At 46.6% G+C, this 23,408-nt stretch overlaps 2 protein-coding genes across 4 annotated transcripts in view; both read left to right on the top strand.

Annotated features, from left to right (window-relative positions):
• Positions 1 to 6,373: 6,373 nt before the first annotated feature.
• On the top strand, positions 6,374 to 12,055 carry PAQR7 (progestin and adipoQ receptor family member 7). Its single transcript, XM_038377937.2, has 2 exons — positions 6,374 to 6,568; positions 10,623 to 12,055. Exon 2 carries the CDS (start codon positions 10,666 to 10,668, stop codon positions 11,722 to 11,724), a length of 1,059 nt encoding a protein of 352 aa, XP_038233865.1. The 5' UTR covers positions 6,374 to 6,568; positions 10,623 to 10,665; the 3' UTR covers positions 11,725 to 12,055.
• Positions 12,056 to 20,191: 8,136 nt separating this feature from the next.
• Positions 20,192 to 23,408, top strand: part of LOC119845533 (aurora kinase A and ninein interacting protein) — a 9,967-nt gene continuing 6,750 nt past the window's right edge. Inside the window, exon 1 of one of the 3 annotated variants that reach the window (XM_038377934.2) lies at positions 20,192 to 20,346. The gene's annotated coding sequence lies outside the window, so the exon portion shown is untranslated. The remainder of the gene's footprint in view (positions 20,347 to 23,408) is intronic. The other 2 variants (XM_038377935.2, XM_038377936.2) reach the window with 2 other exon arrangements.

Genomic DNA, 23,408 nt, shown 5'->3' with positions numbered 1-23,408 from the left:
TTTTTCTGGAAACACTAAGTGAGCAATCCAAGTGTCACCATGCAGCTTTTTGGAGAGACTTCAGGGGAAATAGCGACTTCAAACTTGACGCAGTTCTTGCACTTCCCTAATCAAATGACAGAGGTTTAAATTTAAAAATGGGCATATTATCAAGACTTCCAGTACTTTCCATGTACATCAACTGTGGTACAGTGCAATCTACACCTCTTACCAATTAAGAGGAGCTACACTTTGTGAGCAAAAAATATTGTTGAGTTATTCTAACTCAAACAATAGTTAGAGCTTAAGGGAGAGAGGAACCCAACTCCCATTGTCATGACAAAATAGTCCCCCAAAACTCTACTTCCTTAATTACTGTTAGCTATCATATGTTGTCTCTATTTAACTCAATTCATGCGAGTCTAACTGGAGACAGGCCATTATTTCACTTAATGTCACTCAGTAGCTTTCCTTCCAAAGTGAAAGACTCTAGAAGGAGTCTTGTAGACACTTGTGAATGTATACTGCTAATTATGAGGTAAAGGAATAACTGCAAATTGCCCATGTAAGTAGCTATACGACCATAAAGTGTCCAACCTAGACATAGGTAGGATTCATTCTTAAACTGAGCCCTGTTACTCAGGCTTGTGTTATAATCTGTCCTAGAGAACTTTTCTAGCTAAATACAGGAGTACCCATTGAATGGCTTGACACCATATACACTTACCGCTGAAACTTGTAAGAGGCAAAGTGGGGGAGATGACACGGGTACCAAACATGAGACAGCTAATACCCGACTTCCAGAGGCACTGAGTACTAACAGCTCCTACTGACTTCATCTGGAATTTTGGATGGTTGGCACTGCTAAAACGGTTCTGAGGGCTCAAAATTGGACACGGTTTTAATTTGTTGCTCTTATTACAACAGGTACTTCACAATCCAGCTCCATTTCATGGGAATAAAAGTCACAGGGCATCTGATATCCTGAGGATGGTGTGATGGCTGAGACAGGGTTCTAGGTTTTTAAATTGCTGACCCAAATTCCAAGCTGCTCCTCCAGTTTTCTGAGGGCTGTTGATATGGAAACCTTGTTTCTGCAGGTCCTTACATACCATGTGCAGTGTTTTTATTCGGTGTTTGTACAGTATCTAGAACAATCAGACCCTGGTCTGTGACTGGGGCTCCTCCTAGCTGCTACCTGTGTAATGACAGATCTGATCAGATCAAGAATCTATTCTGCATATTTAGTCCAAGTATTGTGGGGTGCTACACCATCAATGGGGGAAAAGCTAAGACTACAAAGGGAGACAGGACCGAAGCAGAGGCAAAGTGACTTTTCTGAGATCACATAGCAGTGCCAATCAGAAATGAACTGTAGATTTGGCAACTACCAGTCCAGTGCAACTCTCCTGAAATGCACTGGGCTGCACTTAAACCACTCCTGTGAAAAAAGTCAGAGGATTCCACAGTATTCATCACATTGATTTTTTTTGTCTCATCTAGGGAAAAAGCCCATCCCTGTCAGCACCCTACTGCCATGCTGTGAAGAAGAGCACCACCCACTAAAACCTCAGCGTTATTCCTGTAGTATGTTGCCAGATGGGCCCTGGAGCCCTATCTAAAGATCTGGTCATGCCTAACCTAGATCCTGTTATATCCAAAAGGAACAACACAAAGGGGATATGGCTGAATTAGTCTCCTTCCATCTTAAGAGACTGGTGGAAGAAAATGGTCTTTAAAGAAGGGTAATAAAGGAATTTGAGGAGGGAATTAAAACATGAGGGACCCAGGAATTGCAAGGATGACACAACAAGGGAGGGGAAAAGTGAAGTAACGGATTACAGGGAGAGATAGGATGGAACAGATAAGATGAAGTGAGAGAAAGGGAATAGACATCTGGAAAAAGTGAAAGGCTGGACAGCCTGTAAAAAGCACCAGGCTTTGTTAAAACAGACAAATTCAATTTAGAATTCACAGTGAGGGTGACTGACCATGGGAACCAATTACAAAGGGAAGGTGGCTTCTCCATCTCTTGATGTCTTCAGCTCAAGATGATGCCTGTCTGCAAGATATGCTTTAGCCAAACCCAAGTTATTGGGCTTATTACAAGTATAAATGAAAATTAATTGCCTGTAGTATGCAGGAGGTTATGCTAGATAATTTAATGCTCTCTTCTGGCCTTAATATCTATGAAACTACAAAGCTATATAATAATTCTTGGGTCCATATTAAAAGAATTGTGGCTTGGAAAGTGGGAAAAGGCTGTGAGATGTTTTTATTGGATTAACTATGAAAATTAATACAGCCAGTATTATAAAATCCCATGTTGTTTATTTTATGCTGCCCTCATATTTTCAGTTTTCAGTATACCACAGATTTTTGCAGTGATAATGTCCAACTACATCATAGAGATTGTCAGGGGAAGCTAGACGTGTGGCATCTGAGTAGGGGATATTGGGGTTGACCCCTTCACTGGTATAGATGACAATTTGGGATTGCGGAATAAACACATTAGCTGGATGTTTTTGCTACAGCAATCTGAAATATTTAACCATGTTGGGATTTAAAATGTCATCTTTAGGTTTTATAGTTAACTCATTTCAGATGAACAGGCCAGTTCACACCTCCTTCAGGTATTGTTACAAGTTGTCTGCAGACTCTGGAAGATGTCACTGCATTGATATAGGCCCTAGGGCTTGTCTACACGGAGAAGCTATTGCAAAATAAACTAGGGTGTGAATTTAAAACATGATAGTTATTCCACACTAGTTCCGAATGTACACACTCTTAGGCTTGTCTAAACTGCAACGTTGTCAACAAAACTTTTGTCTTTCATGGGTACTTAAAAAAGTCCCCCTGCGAAAGATAAAAAGTTTTGCCGACAAGTGGCAGTATGAACGTGGCTTTGTCAGCAGGAGCACTCTCCTGCCGACAAAGCTAATGTCGCTGGTGGGGCTGGAAGTATTTTATTGGCAAAAGTGCCGACAAAATATCGACAGAGAGCATTCACACACGCTGACTTTCTGTGACAAGGCCTTGTTGCTAAAAGCTGTGTAGTGTAGACAAGCCCTTATTCCACACTGAGTGATTTCTGCATATTTAGCTTATTGCACTTGCAAAGTGATTTAAGCTAAACTATATAAAGGCACTCACTGCAAAATAAGCATCCACATGGGGAGGTAGTACAAAATAGCTACTGCAGCCTATTTCCCCATGTAGATAAGCCTTTATTCTGTTCAGGATTTTAGGGTTATGTTTGCAATAATGAGTGCTACAAACACAATATTTTTTAAAATGCAAGCTCAGATTCTGGAGCACAATTGTGCATCAAGGAGTGAATTCCATAGCCACTGAATCATGGATTACCTAGGGGCTCTAGCTATGATTTAGAGAGCCCCAAATGGTCTGCAATCCAGTTGGAAAGATCTATGTTCCTTTATAAATGGCTTTGACATACTTGCTATTGTTCCTACCGCTCAAGGACCGATGGCTGAGTATTCTTCATTGAGGATATTGCAGGAACCTTTTTTTTGGCCATTTCCCTAGAGCAGTGGTTCTCAACCAGGAGTCTTCCAGGGGGTACATCAATGCATCTAGAAATTTTCCTAGTTTATAAAAAGCACTGGCAAAATCAGTACAAACTAAAATTTGGTAAAGACTATGACTTGTTTATACTGCTCTATACACTGAAATGTAAGTACAATATTTATATTCCAATTGATTTATGATTATATGGTAACAATTAGAAAGCAATTTTTCAGTAATAGTGTGCTGTGACACTTTTGTATTTTTATGTCTGATTTTGTAAGCAAGTAATTTTTAAGTGAGGTTAAACTTGGGGGTATATAAGACAAATCAGACTACTGAAAGGGGTACAGAAGCCTGGAAAGCTTGAGAATCACTGCCCTAGAGCCTGCATTTGGCAAGCTTCAGGTAAGAATGTAAGAATTACCTGTCTAGACTGGCTTTTGACTGACTTTTAGATTATTTTAAAGGTGACTTGTGAAGGGGGAAAAAAGGGGGTTGTATCTTGTTTTGCCTCTTTGCCATAGAGAAGACCTAGAAGGAGTTTTTTCCTAATAGAAATAGAAATCCAGGTTCTGTCTGCACTGGGTGAATCTTGTATGATTGGAGATCTGGTGAAATTGTAAGTCCAGAGAGTGAAAGCTGAGCAAATGAGAAGGGAAGGAATTTTTAATCATACTTTTAAAGCATTTTTTTCAAACGTAACACCTATTTAACTATTTAACTCCCAACCCTTCAAGGTAAGTTAAGGTGTTTCAGTGTAAAATACACATCCTCTGAGGCATCCAATACATTTTCTGCCAACCCCAGAGAAGACCAGACTTGACATTCCTGATACTTCCAAAGTCAAGAAACAAAAACTCAGCTCTTTATCCGTCATAAAGAAGCAAAAAAAGATGCACAAGCCAATTTTTAAAAATTCTCTGTGGGTCACTTTTCACATTCTCCATGACCTGAGTTTATTTTGAAGGTCTTGTGTTTCATTAATGGTTTTTAACGGTACCCAAATGCACTGGGTAATTCTAACGCCCTGATCTTGCAGATACTGACAAATGTTAATAGTCACTAAAGTGTTTTTCATGGCAGAAACAGGTTGGGTATCGAGATGAAGTGGTCTAAAATAAGGAGAGCTGAGAGGCCATTTGGGGATGAATTCAGATCAGAGATACAGCAGTCAGATATTGCACTGATCCCTGACTCCTGTTTGATAAAACTGATACCAAACCACGAAGAATCAGAAGACAATAGAAGAACCTTTGTCAACTTCTGTGTCACCTGAAGTTTCTTTACTAACAGTAGTGAGTTAAACCTCACAACCCACTTGTGTGATATTACTGAGCCTATTTTATAGATGGAATGCCTGGTAATATGGGTACAAATAGCACTGTTTCATGAAAACAGCAGGGAATTTGCAGGAATGTGCTACACTAAGATTCACATCATAGAGCTATATTTTATTGAGGAACCAGTGCAGAAAGGCAAGTGTCCCTAGGAACGGGCCTATTTAAATCTTGATCTGAAGCTACACCAGTGTGATTGGATGTTGATAGCCATGTAAAGATAATGGTCATACATTTGAATTCATAAATATTTAAAAACCCAGTGAAAAGAGTTTGCCACAACATACTGGGCTCCAGAAAAGCCACCACTGTAACATCTCTCCTCTGTTTTTTCCACCAAATGCATCCGATGAAGTGAGCTGTAGCTCACGAAAGCTTATGCTTAATAAATTTGTTAGTCTCTAAGGTGCCACAAGTACTCCTTTTCTTTTCACTGTAACATCATAGCTCAGCTGGGCTGGGAAATGTGGGAAGATTGCCAAGGTTTTCAGAAGGATCCAGACCGGTTGCCATTGGAGAGGGTGTGAGAAGTGTGTGTTCATGTGGAAGGCAGATGCCCCTCACTAGACTCTGGAGCTGCCTGCTTGAAAACAAAGAGGTGTCAATAGAGCGACCTAAGCAGTGATAATGCAATGGTCACTTCGTTTTCATGTTTCAGAGGGGTAGCCGCGTTAGTCTGTATCAGCAAAAACAATGAGGAGTCCTTGTGGCACCTTAGAGACAAACAAATTTATTTGGGCATAAGCTTCCGTGGGCTAAAGCCCACTTCACCAGATGTATGGAGTGGAAAATACAGTAGCAGGTATAAATACACAGCACATGAAAAGATGGGAGTTGCCCTACCAAGTGGGAGGTCAGTCTAATGAGACAATTCAATTAACAGTAGGATTTTTCCTGCTTTGGTATCCTACTGTTAATTGAATTGTCTCCTTAGACTGACCTCCCACTTGGTAGGGCAACTTCTATCTTTTCATGTGCTGTGTATTTATACCTGCTACTGTATTTTCCACTCCATGCAACTGATGAAGTGGGTTCTAGCCTGGAAAGTTTATGCCCAAATAAATTTGTTAGTCTCTAAGGTGCCACAAGGACTCCTCATTGTTTTTTCGTTTTCATGCAGAAAATACAGGCTCATGGAGCTGCTAGCCATGGGCAGAGGGGAAGGTTCAAGGATCTTAAATCCTCTCCCCACCCTGCAAAATGTAAATACTCTGAATTCTAAAAATGCCCCTAATCCCCCACGCCTGATCAAGGCAGATTTTGGACAGGGTCACCCTGAGACTGGGATTAAAGCTACTGGTTTTAAAATAACTTCTTAGGAAAATTAATGTCCGAGCAGGAAAAGGGAGAGCTGCAGGGGACGGGCTCTTCCCCGCAACCCCTCCTCCACCCTCAGCTCCCGGCATCTCCCTCTCTTTGCTGCCCCATTCCGCCCCCCCGCCGCAGGCTGCCCCAGCGTCAGGTCTCCACGGCCTCCAGATGGCGCCGCTCCCTCGCTGCAGCTCCTCGGACCCCGGGTTGCCGCGACGTAGGCGTCCCTGCCAGATAGGTGGGGCAGGGAAGGGGACGAGGCGGGCCTCCGTGGGGAGACGGGCGCTGCAGAGGGGCGGCCCGGCCGGACTGGGTATCCCCTTCCTCCCCTCTGTCTCCCAGGTGCCACTGGGACTAGGGCGGAGCAGAGCCAGGAGCATCGGACAGGGGCCGAGGGAATTCGAGCTTCGCAGGTACCTGAGCGGGGCAAGGGAGGGACTGAGCTGTTTGGGGGGGTGCCAGGAGCGCACGATACTGGGGACCCCTGAGAACTAGGAGTAGCCTAGGTACTGCCTTGCGCTGGGCACCTCTGAGACCCTTGTTTGCTTGGGGAGCCAGTATACTGGGTACCTCCCTAACACTACAAACCTCCGAGATCCCCATAGCCTTTAAACTTAATACCAGGGATCTCTAGGGGACACCCTGGGGCATCCTTCATAGTAGGAGTCTGTATGGGACCCCAATACTTAACAATTTAGGGCGCTAGAAAATGGGGTACCCTGTGTGGAAACCCTAATAGCTATAGATCTTTTGGGGTACCTGGAGACTGATGGGGAGCCCTGGTACTGCATACTCCTGGGGGGACCCTAATCCTATAAATCCTAATATTAGGAAATTCTCAGAAACCCTAATACATTGAGCCTTTTGGAGGCCCCTAATATATGGCACATAAAGGGACTCTGGTATCTGGAGGCTAGAGTTTGCTCTCAGTTATGTGGTTGAACGCCCATTGACTTGAGTGGAGCTATCCTGGATTTACACTGGCAGAATTTGGCCCTTGAGCTTTAGGGGAGTCTTCCACCTGTACATGGCTGGGTCCTGCTGATGCAGTCACAGCAACCAAGTACAAAAAAATCACAGCTCTGTTTTGGATCAGTTTCTGCCTGTCTGATAAAAGTTTTTCAGAACTTTGAGAAATAAGATAAAAATTCAGTTGAGGTGAAATTGATCCTACAGGGCACACTGAGTTTAAGCCTGCAACTGAAGTGAGTTTTGCTGTTCCTGCCCTAGTTTAAAAGAAACCACATATGGCTGACATTTAAAATATGCCAATTTTTATTTGTGCTTTTAACAGGATGTTTACACGTGTGTACACAAGCAAATGTAAACATTTAGGGCCAGATGCTGCAAGCTTTACATTAAGTAGCACTCTATGAGACTACCGATGTAAGTGCTACTCAACATGAGTCAGGGATACATTGTGGGAGAGTTAGTTTATGGCACTGGAGATGCCTAGGTATTTGGTGCAGCACTGTTACAATCTAGTTAGGTAGGTAGATGTTCTTGATTCAGAGTGTAAATGAGATTGGTATTTTCCTAGGTGCTGTACAGGGCCCTTATTGTTTCTTTGCTCCCACTATGTTGTAAGGAAGTTCACTAGTGAAAGATTAGTGCTGCTCAAACCAGTCTTGGGGCTGCCTGATTGAAGCTGTTATCTGTTTCCTATCTTCTGTTTTGTTTGGCCACATGGAAGGTCACTCTGTGAATGATATATTTCCTTGCTACTGTTAAGGCAAGTTTAGACTTGAAATTAGACAAAGGTTTCTAACCATCAGAGGAGTGAAGTTTTGGAATAGCCTTCCAAGGGAAGCAGTGGGGGCAAAAGATCTATCTGGCTTTAAGATTCTACTCGATAAGTTTATGGAGGAGATGGTATGATGGGATAATGTGATTTTTGGTAATTAATTGATCTTTAAATATTCAGGGTAAATAGGCCGAATCCCCTGAGATGGGATATTAGATGGATGGGATCTGAGTTACCCAGGAAAGAATTTTCTGTAGTATCTGGCTGGTGAATCTTGCCCATATGCTCAGGGTTTAGCTGATCGCCATATTGGGGTCAGGAAGGAATTTTCCTCCAGGGCAGATTGGAGAGGCCCTGGAGGTTTTTCGCCTTCCTCTGTAGCATGGGGCACGGGTCACTTGAGGGAGGATTCTCTGCTCCTTGAAGTCTTTAAACCACGATTTGAGGACTTCAAAAGCTCAGACATAGGTGAGGTTTTTCGTAGGAATGGGTGGGTGAGATTCTGTGGCCTGCGCTGTGCAGGAGGTCGGACTAGATGATCAGAATGGTCCCTTCTGACCGTAGTATCTATGAATCTAAGGCTCTGAATCAGAGGTGGTGCTAACCTACAGGAATATTTTTGGGTCCCTTTTCTCTGCCGCCACTAAAAATACTATGTGCGTTATTTCCACAAACCAAAAAATATACCAACATATACTCATTCACTTGTGTTAACAAGTCCACGTTAAATAAGATGAATGGTACTTTGGGTGTAATACTAAATCGGGGAACCCTTGAGCTGGGGGCCTTAAGTAAATACTTAGACTGCTTATGCCTGCAAGCATACCACTGCTTCAAATGCATATTTCTCTATTGCCTTGTAGATTCTGGAGCAGTGTCTCCTAAAATGTAGCAAACTGGGGCCTCAGCTTTACTGGGAATTTGCACTGATTCCAGCAATTGATGAACCAACCACGCATCCACCAATATAGCTCAAAGCTGGATAAGCACCACCCATGCAAATCGTGGCTTTCCTTGTCTCCACCTGGGGTTTGCACTGGTGTGCAGCTACACTGACGGCAGGAATCAGGACATATTCTCAGTGCAGACGAGGCTTGAGGTTTTTACCAAACCATGGAAGATTTTCTATTGCTTAATGTATGTGACCAACAATGTGTTTGAGTCAGGAAGCACGTGTGCAGCTGCCTTCTTGCTCATGCCTTTCCCAGCAGGGATCAGGATGGTTTCTGTTCTTTTTGTTGAGGATTAGTTGGAGTGTAGAAGTTGGTGATTACATTCCATTGTCATCCTCCCAGTTCTGGTGATTCCCATCAGGAGGAGAGGAGGGTGGTAGGAGCAGTTTGGAGGCTGCCTCCCAGAGAGTTTTCTGTCTCATACCCTGGAATTCTTTTATATAATGTGATTTCAGCACCAATCAGATTTTGTCCTCAAGCCTATTTTTTCAATATCACAGTGGGGTCTAGTGGTCCCAACCACAAGTTGGATCTCATTGTGCTAATTGCTGATTGTCCTGGAGTCTCCGGGGATTAATCTTTAATTAAAGATAATGTCATGTGATGAAAAGTCCAGGAATTCATCCAACCAAAGTTGGCAACCCTATTGGGCTAGGAGATTCGGTGCTGTGTGTTTTTTATCACAGTGTAGCTGTACCCTGAGCTGTTCCAATGGGTTCATGTCTGAAATGTAAGAGTTAATCTAAAGCACCCACTTGCACAGGGCCTGGAATGGAGTTTGAACTGTGTGTTTAAACAGGGCTTTAGCAAATAAAGTTAGGGTAGACACATTTAAAAAAAATAAAAAAAAGAACGTTCTAGCCTAGAACCGGGTGGTCTTAATACACTTCCAAGGCCAATGTGAATGCAGTAAAAGGAGCCCAGAAGTTTGGTTTTTATCTCCTTGGGGACAGTAGTTTCTGAGTAGAACGCAACTACATAACAGTTTGCTCCCACAGAATGTGTTGGGGAATCTAAATGATGTGTTTAGACTATATGTGTTTTGTAACTAGTGTTTTTATAAAGCCATATGGAAAATTAAGAGCTGCAAAAAGCAGCTAAGACTTAGAACACTTTACAAACTGTATATAAACTCTAAAATGCAGCCCTCTCTGAGGTGGAACACACCAGGTGTTTAACAGCTCACAGCAACACTATGCAAGCATTTATGACAGGGAGCGAAGGGGGCTGCTGAATCCCATTGGTAGGGGAAATTTGGGTGGTGGAACGTAACTAATTGAGTTACAAGTTTGTCCAGGAGGTTGGGGCTTGGGCCGTCACAACCTGCTACTGGCTAAGCAGCTGATGATTTGTGATCACTAGCTAAGAATTGTGCACCACCTACTATATTTAGGTATTATCCCATCTTCCTCACCCCCTCCCACTCGTTTATCTCCGCCTCCTGTTATGTCTTGCCGTTTTTGCTTTGTAAGCTCTTAGGGACAGGGACTGTCATTCATTGTATATTTGTACAGCACCTGCCCCAATGGAGTCAAACTTGCTTGTGACCTCTAGGCCCTGCTATAATACAAAGAATAGTGTTTAAACCCAAACCAAAAAAACCCTCCATGCTACTTTTCATTCTTCATTTATTGTAAATGTCAGGAGAACATTATCTCTGATAAGCAGAACTGCTAAGATTTAAAAACAAACAAATGAACCCTACATGTTGATCCCCAGTAATGCTGCTTTTAAAACTAAACTAAACTTTCCTTTCTTCTCTTCATGAAGGTTTGCTCACTTGGCAGCAATTGAGTGTACTGGTCTCCTTGTCATGGCAACCATTGTCCCGGAAAAACTTACCCGCCTTTTCATTAATGTGCAGCAGCTTTGGCAGGTCCCCAGGCTACTGGAAACGGCATTCCCCTCGCCTCCCTGCACCGTGGGCACCTCAGATGTGCCTAAGGTCTTCTGGAAGCCCTACATTCACACCGGCTACAGACCCCTCAACCGGACCTGGAAGTATTACTTCTTCACGCTTTTCCAGCAGCACAACGAAGCTGTCAACGTCTGGACTCACCTTGTGGCTGCGCTAATCCTGCTGCTGAGGTTCCAGCGGCTTTCCCAGACGGTGGATTTTGTGAGCGATCCTCATGCCCATCCCCTGTTCATCATTGTCATTGCTTCTATCACCTACCTAACCTTCAGCACCCTGGCTCACCTCCTCCAGGCCAAATCAGAGTTCTGGCATTATAGCTTCTTTTTCATGGACTATGTGGGAGTAGCCATTTACCAGTACAGCAGTGCCTTGGTGCATTACTACTATGCCATTGAGCCAGACTGGCATGCAAGGATCATGGGGTTTTACATGCCGGGGGCTGTTTTGCTAGCTTGGTTATCTTGTGCAGGTTCTTGTTATGCTAAATATAGATACCATCAGCTTCCCCGCCATCTGAGCAGACTGTGTCAGGAATTGCCCTTGGGCCTGGCGTATGCTCTAGACATTAGCCCAGTAATTCACCGGCTCTACACTGTTCAGCCCTCTGAGCAGGCAGATCCAGCCCTTTTATACCACAAATGCCAGGTACTGTTTTTTCTTATCAGTGCTTTTTTCTTCTCGTACCCTTATCCAGAGAAATGGTTTCCAGGGAAATGTCATTTCTTTGGGCAGGGGCATCAGATCTTCCATGTGTTTCTGGTGCTGTGCACCCTAGCCCAGGTGCAGGCAGTGGCTCTGGACTATGAGTCAAGGAGGGAGATCTACACCAGTCTGCACAGTGACCAGACTCGCAATTTCTCTGCTCTGTGCTTCTTCACCGTAGCCTGCTGCCTCCTCACTGCCGCTTACATGACCAGCAAAGTGAAGTGCAAACTGAACTGCAAAGGAGAATGAAAGCTGTGGAGGGGAAGCTCCTGATCTCTCCCATCCTGGCTGTTTGAGGGGATGCCACCATAACAATCTGGATTCAAATCTGGCTATGGACTAGTGTAAAGAGTTATGGAATGCTTGGAAATGTGTTATTGTTAAGTGAGCTGCAAAGGGAAAATGCTGGAAGTTTGTGCTCTTTTGGATTTTTTATGATGGATAAGAAGACCTGGACAGGTGTATGTGTGTATAAGTGTTAAACCGGTTTCTTTTTCTGCTGATTTTCTGCCTTCGAAATTCTGGTGTTGTCTTTAAAAGGCCTCAATGAAGAGCTGGGAACAACGCTCTCTTTGCTAAATATTCATCCCGCTGCCCCGACATCTAAGGGCTGAGAAAGCTGACTTGCACAGCTGAGATCTAGGTCTAGCAAAACCAGGAGTGGCCAGCTCTGCTATTTCTCAGGCAGAAGTTAAGACAGAAAAAACAAGTCCAGCAAACAAGAGGACAAGACAAACTTTTTTTTTCTGTTCAGGTCACTTTATATAGCACAGGAACTTTACATGGCACTTTACACACAGAGAAAGATATGTGGCCTGCCCTTGTCATCTAAATAAGACAAGATACACTGAAGACAAGGCCCTGTCAGGAGGAGGGAGGAGGTTACCAGTGATGATGAAGAGGAGAAAGGATAGCTGGAAGAAATGGGTTTCTAGGTGGGATCTGAAGGAGGAGAGAGGCCAGCAGGCCACTGAGAAGAGGGAAATTTTGTCTTTACTGACCCTGTACCCTGTTCCTTCTGTTGCTACCACTGGTTCAGTTCCATTGCAGGTAGCAATAATGTGAGTGCTACTGTAAATGAATCACTGGTGTTTTAACCACTGTGTCTTGCAGACTTGATCTGGGTGATAAAAATACTGGCAGCTAGTCTATACTACAGCTGCCACCACTGTCGCTACACCAGCATTGGCAAGAGTGGTAAAGAGAGACACTCTTGTAAACATAGCCAGAGTCCTGGACATTCTATAATAGATTTGAAAGTAGCTATACGTGAACAAAAAAACTTCAGAAACAGAATTCAAAGAGAAACAGCAGAACTAAAATTCATTTGCAAATTTAACACCATTAATTTGGGCTTGAATAGGGACTGGGAGTGTCTGGCTCTTTACAAAAGCAGCTTTGCCTCTCCTGGAATTGACACCTCCTCATCTATTGTTGGGAGTGGACTACATCCACCCTGATTGAATTGGCCCTGTCAGCACTGGCTCTCCAATTGTGAGGTAATTCCCTTCTCTTCATGTGCCAATATATTTGTCTGCATCTGTAATTTTCACTCCATGCATCTGAAGAAGTGGGGTTTTTACCCACGAAAGCTTATGCTCAAATAAATCTGTTAGTCTTTAAGGTTCCACTGACTCCTTGTTACTTTTTTGGATACAGACTAACACGGCTACCTCCTGATACTCGATAGCCAGAGTGTGTCCCAGGCATAGGCATGAATGCAGAGGTGAATCTGCGGGTGGAAAAAGGAGCAGAAGGAAGGGGACCTGCAAGCAGTGAGAGATAGGTGGGGGCAAAAGCTCATGCCCCCTCCCCGACTCCACCCCGGCCCTGCCTCTTGCCCCAGCATGCCGCATTCCTCCTCCTCGCCCCTCCCTCCCAGCACTTGCCTTGAGAAACAGGTGTTTCGCAGTGCAAACGCTGCAGGGGGGAAAGCAGGATGCGATGGCCCACTCGGGAGGAGGTGGAGGTGAGCTGGGTGGGGGGGCGGGTTGGAGATCTGCAAGTGGGTGCAGAGCACCCACCAATTTTTTCCCATGGGTGGTCCAGCCCCAGAGCACCCACGGAGTTGGCACCTATGGGTGGGGGACGAGATTGGTGAGTACAAGGAGCCTGGATTCAATGTGGCAAGAGATGGGAAAGATTCAAGATGGGGGGGGGGGGAATGGGCTGAAGCAGCTGGAATGTGGGTGGAGGGCAGGAAGATGACTTTAGCAGCAGCTTTTGGGACAGGCTAAGGAGGAGGAGATGATTGTGTTCAAAGGCAGGGGGATTCAGCTTGGGGTGAGGGCTGCAGCCGCTGGGATAATTGAAAAAGGGCCGATGTTAAGGAAGCAGTGATTGAGATTTAGCAAGAATTTGGCTGTGGAGGAGAAAGAAAGCTGAGGCAAAGATGATCCAAGATTCTGGCCTGGGAAGTGGGGTGAACAGAAAAGTTTAAAACAACTGATTTGAATCTAGACTTAATTTTGGTTCTAAAATTGGTTCCAGTTCCTACCAGGACCTGAGCTCATTCCACCTCCTCCCCCCAGGTTTCCCTTTCCTCTGCTGCCCTCAGTGATCTAGACTAAGGCCTTGTCCACAGTGGCAAAATTGACCATGTCCTGAAATTGCTTTCTCACTCTGTCCAGTCTGAAAGGGTTTCAGGAACCTGATTACTTCGGCTGCTCCTAGTGATGGTTTTCAATAACCATGGTAAAAAAAATAAATGTTCTGCCCTGTCTAAGCTGGGCAGCAGAAGTCAGCGAAGCAGGTTCACCTGAAACCATTTTTAAGAGCTGTAAGTGAAAATGGTTTGCGAACGCTGTCATTTCCGGGTGCTGGAGCCTCCTGCAGTGTAAGGAATCCAGCTGCCTGATCTGGTTTGGGTAATTAGGGCTGCAGGAGGAATCACAGACCTCTCAGGGCCTAATTCAAGTCCTGGTAGGTAGAAAGTATTTTAAATAAGCTTTAAAATGCATTAGCCATATGCATGGTTTTTAAAGCTATACAAATTTCATCGGAGAGCTCTAATGGCTAATGAGACAGCTTTGTAAAAAAGCATAGCTGTGCTCACCGGACATCAATTGACTTTAAGATGCATAACCCACATATTTATAATTATTTGATCAGTGCATTTCTGTTCTGCCATTTTTAACTGAGCCAGGAGCTGATCCTGGGAGGTGCTGAGCCCTTGCAGCTCCCAGTGGACTTTTCTGGCTCAGGCGCTAAACTCTTATGGCAGTTTAATGTGTGTAAAATTCTTTGAAGATGAAAGACACTTGTCAATGTTAACAAATATTAGAGAATCCTATAATTAACAGGCATTAGTGCCTCTCTACTCTCCCTCTCCCTTCAAGGGGGAGAGGAGTGACTTCACCAGCTATGTGTCCCACACAACCCATTTGAAGGGTTCCTCTATGTTCCTAAAAGAAAAGGAGTACTTGTGGCACCTTAGAGACTAACAAATTTATTAGAGCATAAGCTTTCGTGAGCTACAGCTCACTTCATCGGATGCATCCGATGAAGTGAGCTGTAGCTCACGAAAGCTTATGCTCAAATAAATTGGTTAGTCTCTAAGGTGCCACAAGTACTCCTTTTCTTTTTGCGAATACAGACTAACACGGCTGCTACTCTGAAATCTATGTTCCTAAAATCCTGAAGCGAGGGAGTTTCACTCCAGCTTTTCACGAGCATGAACAACATGGAGCTTGAATGAGCCAGTTGACTTCAGTTCTCCTTAAAGTTTATCCTCTTGGTAGGTGGTATTTTTGGAATGTAAATCTTTTATTCCTCTATCACGACACAAAAAGCCTTAGGATGTAGTTTGAATTTTAGTTTACTTTATTGGGGGATCCAGGATTTCACTGCCCCTAAGATTTTAGAATGGCAACAAACTAACACCTATGTGCCTCCCAAACATGGGGAAGGGTCCGGATTTGAACTTCTCTAGTGTTTGGGTGTGTTTGGATCTAGGATTTGGAGTCAATTTGTGACAGGAATAGGGACCATTCTTACAGTCTGGAGGAACTTTGGTTTGGACTGATCTCTAGTTTGTATAAACTATTCAAATATTTAATATGTCATATGAGTAGACTAGATCAGTCAATGTGGATTATCAGCCCAAGTTGCGTTGATGTCCCCAGACTGGGGCTGCCTGGTTCGGGGTGAAGGGTAGGGCCCATCACCAATGGTCAGGAAGGATTTGTGCTTCACCAGAGATCACTCCGGGACATGTTTAAAAGCTTTGCTTCCTTGAAAATTATTTCACTGTGATTTAAAACTGATTTGCAAACACTTGGGCTACTTTTCACCTTGGAAAGACTCGAGGAAGGGAATGCCTAGAGGTAGACGATAGCTTGGTGGGCTTTGAAAAATATCCCTGGGGGTCTGATCCTGCTGCCATTGAAGACAATGGCCAAACCTCTGTTGGCAGGAGCAGGGCTGAGATGGATCTTTGTTTAGTTGCACATCTTCTTGCTGGCAGCAGAGTTTGTGTTGCTGAACTCCTCCTTGTAGGAGGTAATTGGTCAGCCACAGAGGAGCTGTTAGAGCAACAAGAAGAACAAGATCTGACAAGTGTGAGCAATGTCTCCCATGCTCCTAGCTTCCACCGTAAGACCTTCTGCAGCACCATGTGCAGGCCGGTGCCTCCTCTGATGGGGACTATATCTTCTCACTTGCAGCCCCAGAGCAGGCAGCACATGGGATTGGTTGCATTGTGTTGAAAGGCCAAGCAGTCCCCGGAGGAGCAGGACTGAATGCAGCACAGCAAAGCTTGTGCAATTTTATATTCAGTCCTGTTGCAACTGGAAACAGGCCCATGAAAATTAGGAGCCAGATTTCAAACAGCCCCCTAGTTTGGTCATATTAGGGCTCAATATAAAGGTGGGGGAACATGTGTAAAACTCAAGCTCAGATGTGAGTGCAGGTTTCAAACATCCCCTAAAAGTTGAGGGTATTCGAATCTGAGCTTTGGTGTGGGACGTTCCCTGGTCATGATGTTCATTTAAACACTTCCATGGATATTCAGCTTCTCCTTGTCCTTTGAGGAGATGATGCCTCTCCTGGCCTGACCCATCTGCAGCCTCCGTGTGTGATCAGGCTCTTCTGCTGCCAAAGGATTCAGCCCCCTTGCTCTGGCTGGTACTTCTCAAAGCAGATGTTACTGGTGCGTCATTGTTTATACTGCAGGCCATTCCTTCCTGCTGCTCGTACGCACACATTCCATCCTTAGCTCAAGGAACTGAATGCTAACTCTGTTTTTTTTAATCCCCAAAGGAGGCAAGAATAACAATAACAGTGATGAGTTACACTACTGAGTATGACTTGCCTTGCTAGCGCCACTTGCCTCTGTTGTCTTAGGCGTCCATCTGTAAAGCCCTGTATGGTACCTAATGGCCTGATCCAGTGCCATTCTGCACTCCCACAACTCCCATTGACTGTGTCAAGTTCAGCCTGTTACTGAGCCTGTTAACAGTCCTTAGGTCTGGACCCAGAATGGAGGGGAGTTGCTGGGCTCAAAGCATTTTCAGTGACGGGTCCTTGACTTTGGAGCCCCCCCCAATAAGTTCATCTGTACCTGAGTTTACCCTGCCGGGTGCAGAGCAAGGTCCAGCCCTCAGCTCAGGTTTTGGGCTAATGGAGGTTGGTAACTAAGGGGTTATGCTTCAAGGTTGCTAGGGAAGCTGCTAGGTGTGCCCTTTATTAGGGCCCTGTGGCCATTGTAAATATGGCACACATCCTGTTGATGCAGAATGTTGATAATGAATTGGGCTTTAGTGGGGTAAATGCTTCCACAAGCTTTGGGCAGTAGGCACATGTTTATATCAGGCTACGTATGGTTATCACTACAGTAAGTGTTGCTTTTTAACTATGCCTGTATCCGTCTCCTCCCGTGGACATAGCTTGGTGGTTCCCACTAATGGTTGCCAGTAATGCTAGTACTGTACTTATCACCACCCACCTTCCACTTCATTGTTTGCTGTATCTTGCCGGGGTCATTTGCAGGTATCACACCAGCCCTGGAGCACGGTGGGGACTGGATGGCCTATTAAGGGAGGGAAGGCAATAGAGGTTGCTGGCTGCAGGCCCAAGGGGGTGGGGAGAGGTCACCAACTAGTATGATGGTGGTAGTAGTCTGGCAAACTGGTCTTGTTACCTGAACAAGTTGGGAAGCTCTGCCATGTTCTTAATCACTGCAGCTACATGAACAGTCTTTTCTGTTATCACAAGATCAGCAATGACATTACAGCTTCCATAAAGAAAAGGAGTACTTGTGGCACCTTAGAGACTAACAAATTTATTAGAGCATAAGCTTTCGTGAGCTACAGCTCACTTCATCAGATGCATCCGATGAAGTGAGCTGTAGCTCACGAAAGCTTATGCTCTAATAAATTTGTTAGTCTCTAAGGTGCCACAAGTACAGCTTCCATAGTGTCTGCAACAGTGACCATATTACAAACATGTAATAGCTGGCATGATCAGGAGCTGTGAAAACTTGCAAGCCTTAACATTTGGCAAAGATATCAGTTCAAATGACCAAACTCTACTGTCAAATATCCCCTACTTTGCTGTGCCAGCTTCAGAGCAGCATAACTGTTAAGAGAATCAGGACAGGCTGGAGTCAAAGCCCCAGTAAAGGCACATAGCGTTTATGTAGGTATCCCTCAAGCGGTGTTTTGGAGATCCTGTGTTATATGTGGTGAGCACAAAATAAAACGAATGTGCAATTCAGCTTCGTTTCTTTTGCAATTGTCTTGATCTATCACGTTTGTAGTGTAGTTGTAGCCATGATGGTGGTCCCAGAATATGAGAGATGCAAGGTGGGTGAGGTAGTATCTTTCGTTGGACCAAATTCTGTTGGTGAAAGAGACAAGCTTTTAAGCTCTGCAGAGCTCTTGTTCACAGCTAGGAAAGACACTGGGAGACACTCCAATTACCTTTCCCAGACCTGAAGAAGAGCTCTGCGGAGCTCAAAAGCTTGTCTCTTTCACCAACAGAAGTTGGTCCAACAAAAGATATTGCCACACCCACCTCGTCTCTCTCTTAATCTACCATGTTAGGTTCCAGTTTGCTGCATCAACTGAAAAACAGCACTTGTTGGGTTTCATCCAGTGGTTGAAACAACAGCTGAGTGGGTTTACATTAGATCTAATCAGGTTGGTACTGTGTGTTTGTTTAGAGGATCTGGTATCTTGCTGCAATAGGCTGAGTACAAAAACCTCAAGACCATTAGTTGTAAACATATGACAAAACTTCCCCTTTACACTTCACTTTATTTGTGTTTTTAGGTGCAGTGTTTTTGACAAACCTTTAAAAAAATCAACTAGCTTTAAGAAAAATTTCTGCCCTGCTCCTCTTACTGGTGCCATGGTGATGGACTCAGCAGTAGAGGATAATTGGGTTATACAGGAGCACAGATCCACCCTGATGGAACACCCTTCAGGAGTAGGGTGCTAGTTTTTAACTCCTGGTTTACAAACATTCTCCTCTTACCCAATCTGCAAAGCAATTGAGAAATCCCTCCCTCCCTCCCATCTTTATGCAACAATGGGCTTGGCTTTGTCTGTTGCCCGTTTATAACAATAAATAGGAGCCATTTGTCCCATAGCTAGCCCATCGTGCGGAAGAGAAATTCACCCTGAGGCAGAGAGCATGTGTATGACCATCTGCCTTTCCAAAAGCTTTAACAAGTAAGATGTGGGGGCTTCATCACCCTCTGCTGTGGGGTGAACTTAACCTTTGTTAAATGGAGTGAGTAAAAGCAGATGCAAACCTAGTGTGTGGTGTAGACCTCCCCTGGCCCCCAGTGGCATGATGATTTCTGTGCCACAGGCCAGCAGTGTTGGCGTGGCTAAACGCTAGTCGATCCTGCCATTATTTGTACAGTACCTAGCACAAGGCGGGGGCTGGGCTATGCTTAGGTGCTGTGCATGACCATGCTATGAGTAGTAAATAATTATAGTGCGTCTGTATAGCACCTAGCACAAGGCAGGGCTGGGCCATGCTTAGGGGGCCTGAGCACCTCCACACTATGCATAGTAAATAATTCTATGATGATGGTGGAGGGGGAAGCAGGGTGGAACTCAGGCAGAATGGGTGTCTTTGTACAGCACCGAGGATGGTGGCGGGCCATGCTTAGGGGGCCTGTACACTACTATGCTAGAGCCTCGGTGTCCCCTCCCCCCCCCGGGCTACGCCTTGCTCCGTCCTGCCTCCCCAGCCACAGTGGTCCTGGCTGAGCCTCTGGGAGCTTATCGCAGCGCCGCAGCTGCTTCCTGGGCCAACACCCCTTCTCCTTCTGACTGCTCACAGGGGGGGTGGGACCTGGTACCCTTAGCTACAGCTGCCCCGAGAGCCACCCTACCCGTAATTATTTACTGCTCATCGTGTGGGTGTGCACAGGACCCTTTTGTGCTAGGTGCTGTACAGACACACCCATTCTGCCTGAGTTCCACCCTCCTCCCCCATCATCACAGAATTATTTACTGTGCATAGTGTGGGGGGGGGTGCCCAGCCCCTGCCCCCCGCTGCTAGGGGCTGGATAAATACGTGTGGCCCGAGCTACACCCCCGCCCCCTTTGTATGATTGTTGACTACTCATAGTTCCGCCACTCGGGGGCGGGTCCCTTGGACGCAGCCACAACGGGGCGGGGCCCTGGAACGCCTCGCTCCGCAGCGCCCAATTAGGGACCGGGGCGCCGGGCGCGCGCGCGGAGAGCTGAGTCTAACCCCGCCCCTAGCTGCGGCCGCGCGGGGCAGGGGCGGGGCCTAGGCGGCCTCTGTGATTGGCCCCTCTCCCGGCCAGCCCCCGCTCCCCGTGCCGGGGGTGGGGGCCCGGCGGGAAGGGAAGCTGCTCGGCGGGAGAGGTCGTTGGCCGCCGCTAGCTCGGTGAGAGCCGGTGGGGGGCGTTTGTGGGGGAGCTCGCCGCCGTTCAGAGCCCCCCGGAGGCCGGGAGGAGCCATGGGCGGGGGGGGGCTCAGGAGGGGCTGGGGGCAAGGGGCGGGGGGCTCAGGAGGGGCTGGGAGAAGGGGGCTGGGGGCAAGGGGCGGGGGGGCTCAAGAGGGGCTGGGAGAAGGGGGTGGGGGGCTCAGAGCGGGGGGCTCAGGAGGGGCTGGGAGCAAGGGGCGGGGGGGCTCAGAAGGGGCTGGGGGCGAGGGGATGGGAGAAGGGGGTGGGGGGCTCAGAGCAGGGGGGCTCAGGAGGGGCTGGGGGAAAGGGGCGGGGGGCTCAGGAGGGGCTGGGAGAAGGGGGTGGGGGGCTCAGAGCGGGGGGCTCAGGAGGGGCTGGGAGCAAGGGGCGGGGGGCTCAGGAGGGGCTGGGAGAAGGGGGTGGGGGGCTCAGAGCGGGGGGCTCAGGAGGGGCTGGGAGCAAGGGGCGGGGGGGCTCAGAAGGGGCTGGGGGCGAGGGGATGGGAGAAGGGGGTGGGGGGCTCAGAGCAGGGGGGCTCAGGAGGGGCGGGGGGGCTCAGGAGGGGCTGGGAGAAGGGGGCGGGGGGCTCAGGAGGGGCTGGGAGCAAGGGGCGGGGGGCTCAGGAGGGGCTGGGAGAAGGGGGTGGGGGGCTCAGAGCGGGGGGCTCAGGAGGGGCTGGGAGCAAGGGGCGGGGGGGCTCAGAAGGGACTGGGGGCGAGGGGATGGGAGAAGGGGGTGGGGGGCTCAGAGCAGGGGGGCTCAGGAGGGGCGGGGGGGCTCAGAGCGGGGGGGCTCAGGAGGGGCTGGGGGCAAGGGGCGGGGGGCTCAGGAGGGGCTGGGAGAAGGGGGTGGGGGGCTCAGAGCGGGGGGGCTCAGGAGGGGCTGGGAGAAGGGGCTGGGGAGCTCAGAGCAGGGGAGCTCAGGAGGAGCTGGGAGCAAGGGGGTGGGGGCTCAGAGCGGGAGGGGTTGGGAGCAAGGGGGCGGGGGGCTCAGGAACAGTTGGGGCGAGGTGGGTTGTGAGGTTAGGATGAGGAGCAAATGGGGAGCTGGGGGGCTCAGGAAGGGAGCACGCAAGGGGCTTATCCAGCCTATTCTTGAACATCTGCAGTGATGGGGAGCCCTGCCCCCCCGCCTCCCTTAATATCTGTCCCGTGAGTTCAAAAGCTTTCCTATCAGCTCACCTGGATCTCCCTTGCTGCCCATGAAGCCCATTACTCCTTGTCCTACCTTCACAGGCTGCTGAGAACAATCGGTCTCTTTTTCGTGGCCCCTCACGTATGTGATGGCTGCTATCCCGTCCCCCCCTCAGTCTCAAGAATAAATGTGCCCAGGTTATTTTAACCTTTCCCATAGGTCAGCTTTCTAAACCTTTTATCATGTTTGTTGAGCTCCTCTGGACTCAGTTCAATTTATCCCCATCTTTCCTATGGTGCGGTGCCCAGAATTGGGTCCAGTACTCCAGCTGTGGCCTCCCCAGTGCTGAATAGAGTGCGACAGTTACCGCCCATATCTTCCATGTAACCTCCAGATCCTTGTCAGCAATACTACCACCCTGGTCTTTTATTTGATTTTTTCCTTTCTATGTAAAATACATTGCACTTATCTTTATTGAATTTCATCTTGTTGAATTCAATCACTTCTCCAATTTGTTAAGGTCCTTTTGAATTCTAATCCTGTCCGCCAAAGTGCTTGCAACATTTCCCAGCTTGATGTCATCTCCAGAATTTATAAGCATGCTCTCCGGTTCATTTTCTAAGTTGTTAATGAAAACCTTGAATATTACTAGACCCAGGACTGACCCCTGAGGGATCCCACGAGATATGTCCTCCCAGTTTGACAATGAACCATGGAACCATGCTGCATGTGGTCTTTCAACCAGTTGTGCACCCACCTTATAATAACTATATATAGACTGCATTTCCCTAGTTTGCTTATCAAAATGTCATGTGAAATTGTGTCAAAAACCTTATTAAAATCAAGATATATCCCCTCTACAGCTTCCCCCCCATCCAGTAGGCTACTAAACCTGACAAAGCCATGCTGGCTAGTCCTTGTAACTGTTATCCTCTAGGTACTTACAAATTGATTGTTCAATAATTTGTTCTAGTATCTTTCCAGGTATCGAAGTTAGGCTGAGTGGACTATAATTCCCTGGGTCCTCTTTGTTCCCCGTTTTAAAGATAAGGTACTATGTTTGCCCTTCTTCAGTCTTCTGGGACTTAACTATCCTCCATGAGTTCTCAAGATAATTGCTAATGGTTCTGAGATTGCTTCATCTAGTTTCTTAAGAACCAAAGGATGAATTTCAGCAGGCCTTGTTGACTTGAATACATATAACGTTATATAAATATTCTTTAATCTGTTTTTTCCCTATTTTGGCTTATGTTCCTTCCCCCTTGTTGTTAATATTAATTGTGTTGAGTATCTGCTCACCCTTAACCTTTCCAGTGAAGACTGAAGCAAAATGGGCATTAAACACCTCAGCCTTCTTGATGTCATCAGTTATTTGCTCTCCTTTCCCACTAAGTTGAGGACCTACACTTTCCTTCATCTTTCTCCTAATATGTTTAAAGAATCTCTTCTTACTGGGTTTTATGTCCTCTGGCATGTGTAACTCCTTTTGTGCCTTAGCCTTTCTGATTTTGTCCCTACATGCTTGTGCTATTTTTTTGTACACCACTGTGGCAATTTGTCCATGTTTCCACTTTTTGTAGGATTCCTTTTTGATTTTCAGGTCATTAAAGAGCTGCTGATGGAGCCTTATTGGCCTTCCTATGCCCCTTTCTCTCGCACTGTCCTGGGCCATAGGCCCTCGTCTCATCTCCTCCCTGCAGATCAGCTATTGACCATTCACCGTGGCCCTGTTTAAAACACAACAGTGCATGCAGCACCAGTATAGACATGCAGCTTCTGTGCTACTTCACAGGATATGTTGAGATTGCAGCCATGATGTGTGATTGCAGCTTGAGCAGCTAGGTAGTTTGGGTCCTGGAACAGTGAAGCAAAAGCAGTATAAGCTTCAGTGTGGACTAGCCCCACCA

The sequence above is a fragment of the Dermochelys coriacea genome, chromosome 19, assembly GCF_009764565.3.
Source record: "Dermochelys coriacea isolate rDerCor1 chromosome 19, rDerCor1.pri.v4, whole genome shotgun sequence".
Taxonomy (NCBI): Eukaryota; Metazoa; Chordata; order Testudines; family Dermochelyidae; genus Dermochelys; species Dermochelys coriacea.
Note: the sequence above shows the minus strand (reverse complement) of the source record. Positions and strands in the feature narration are given on the sequence as shown.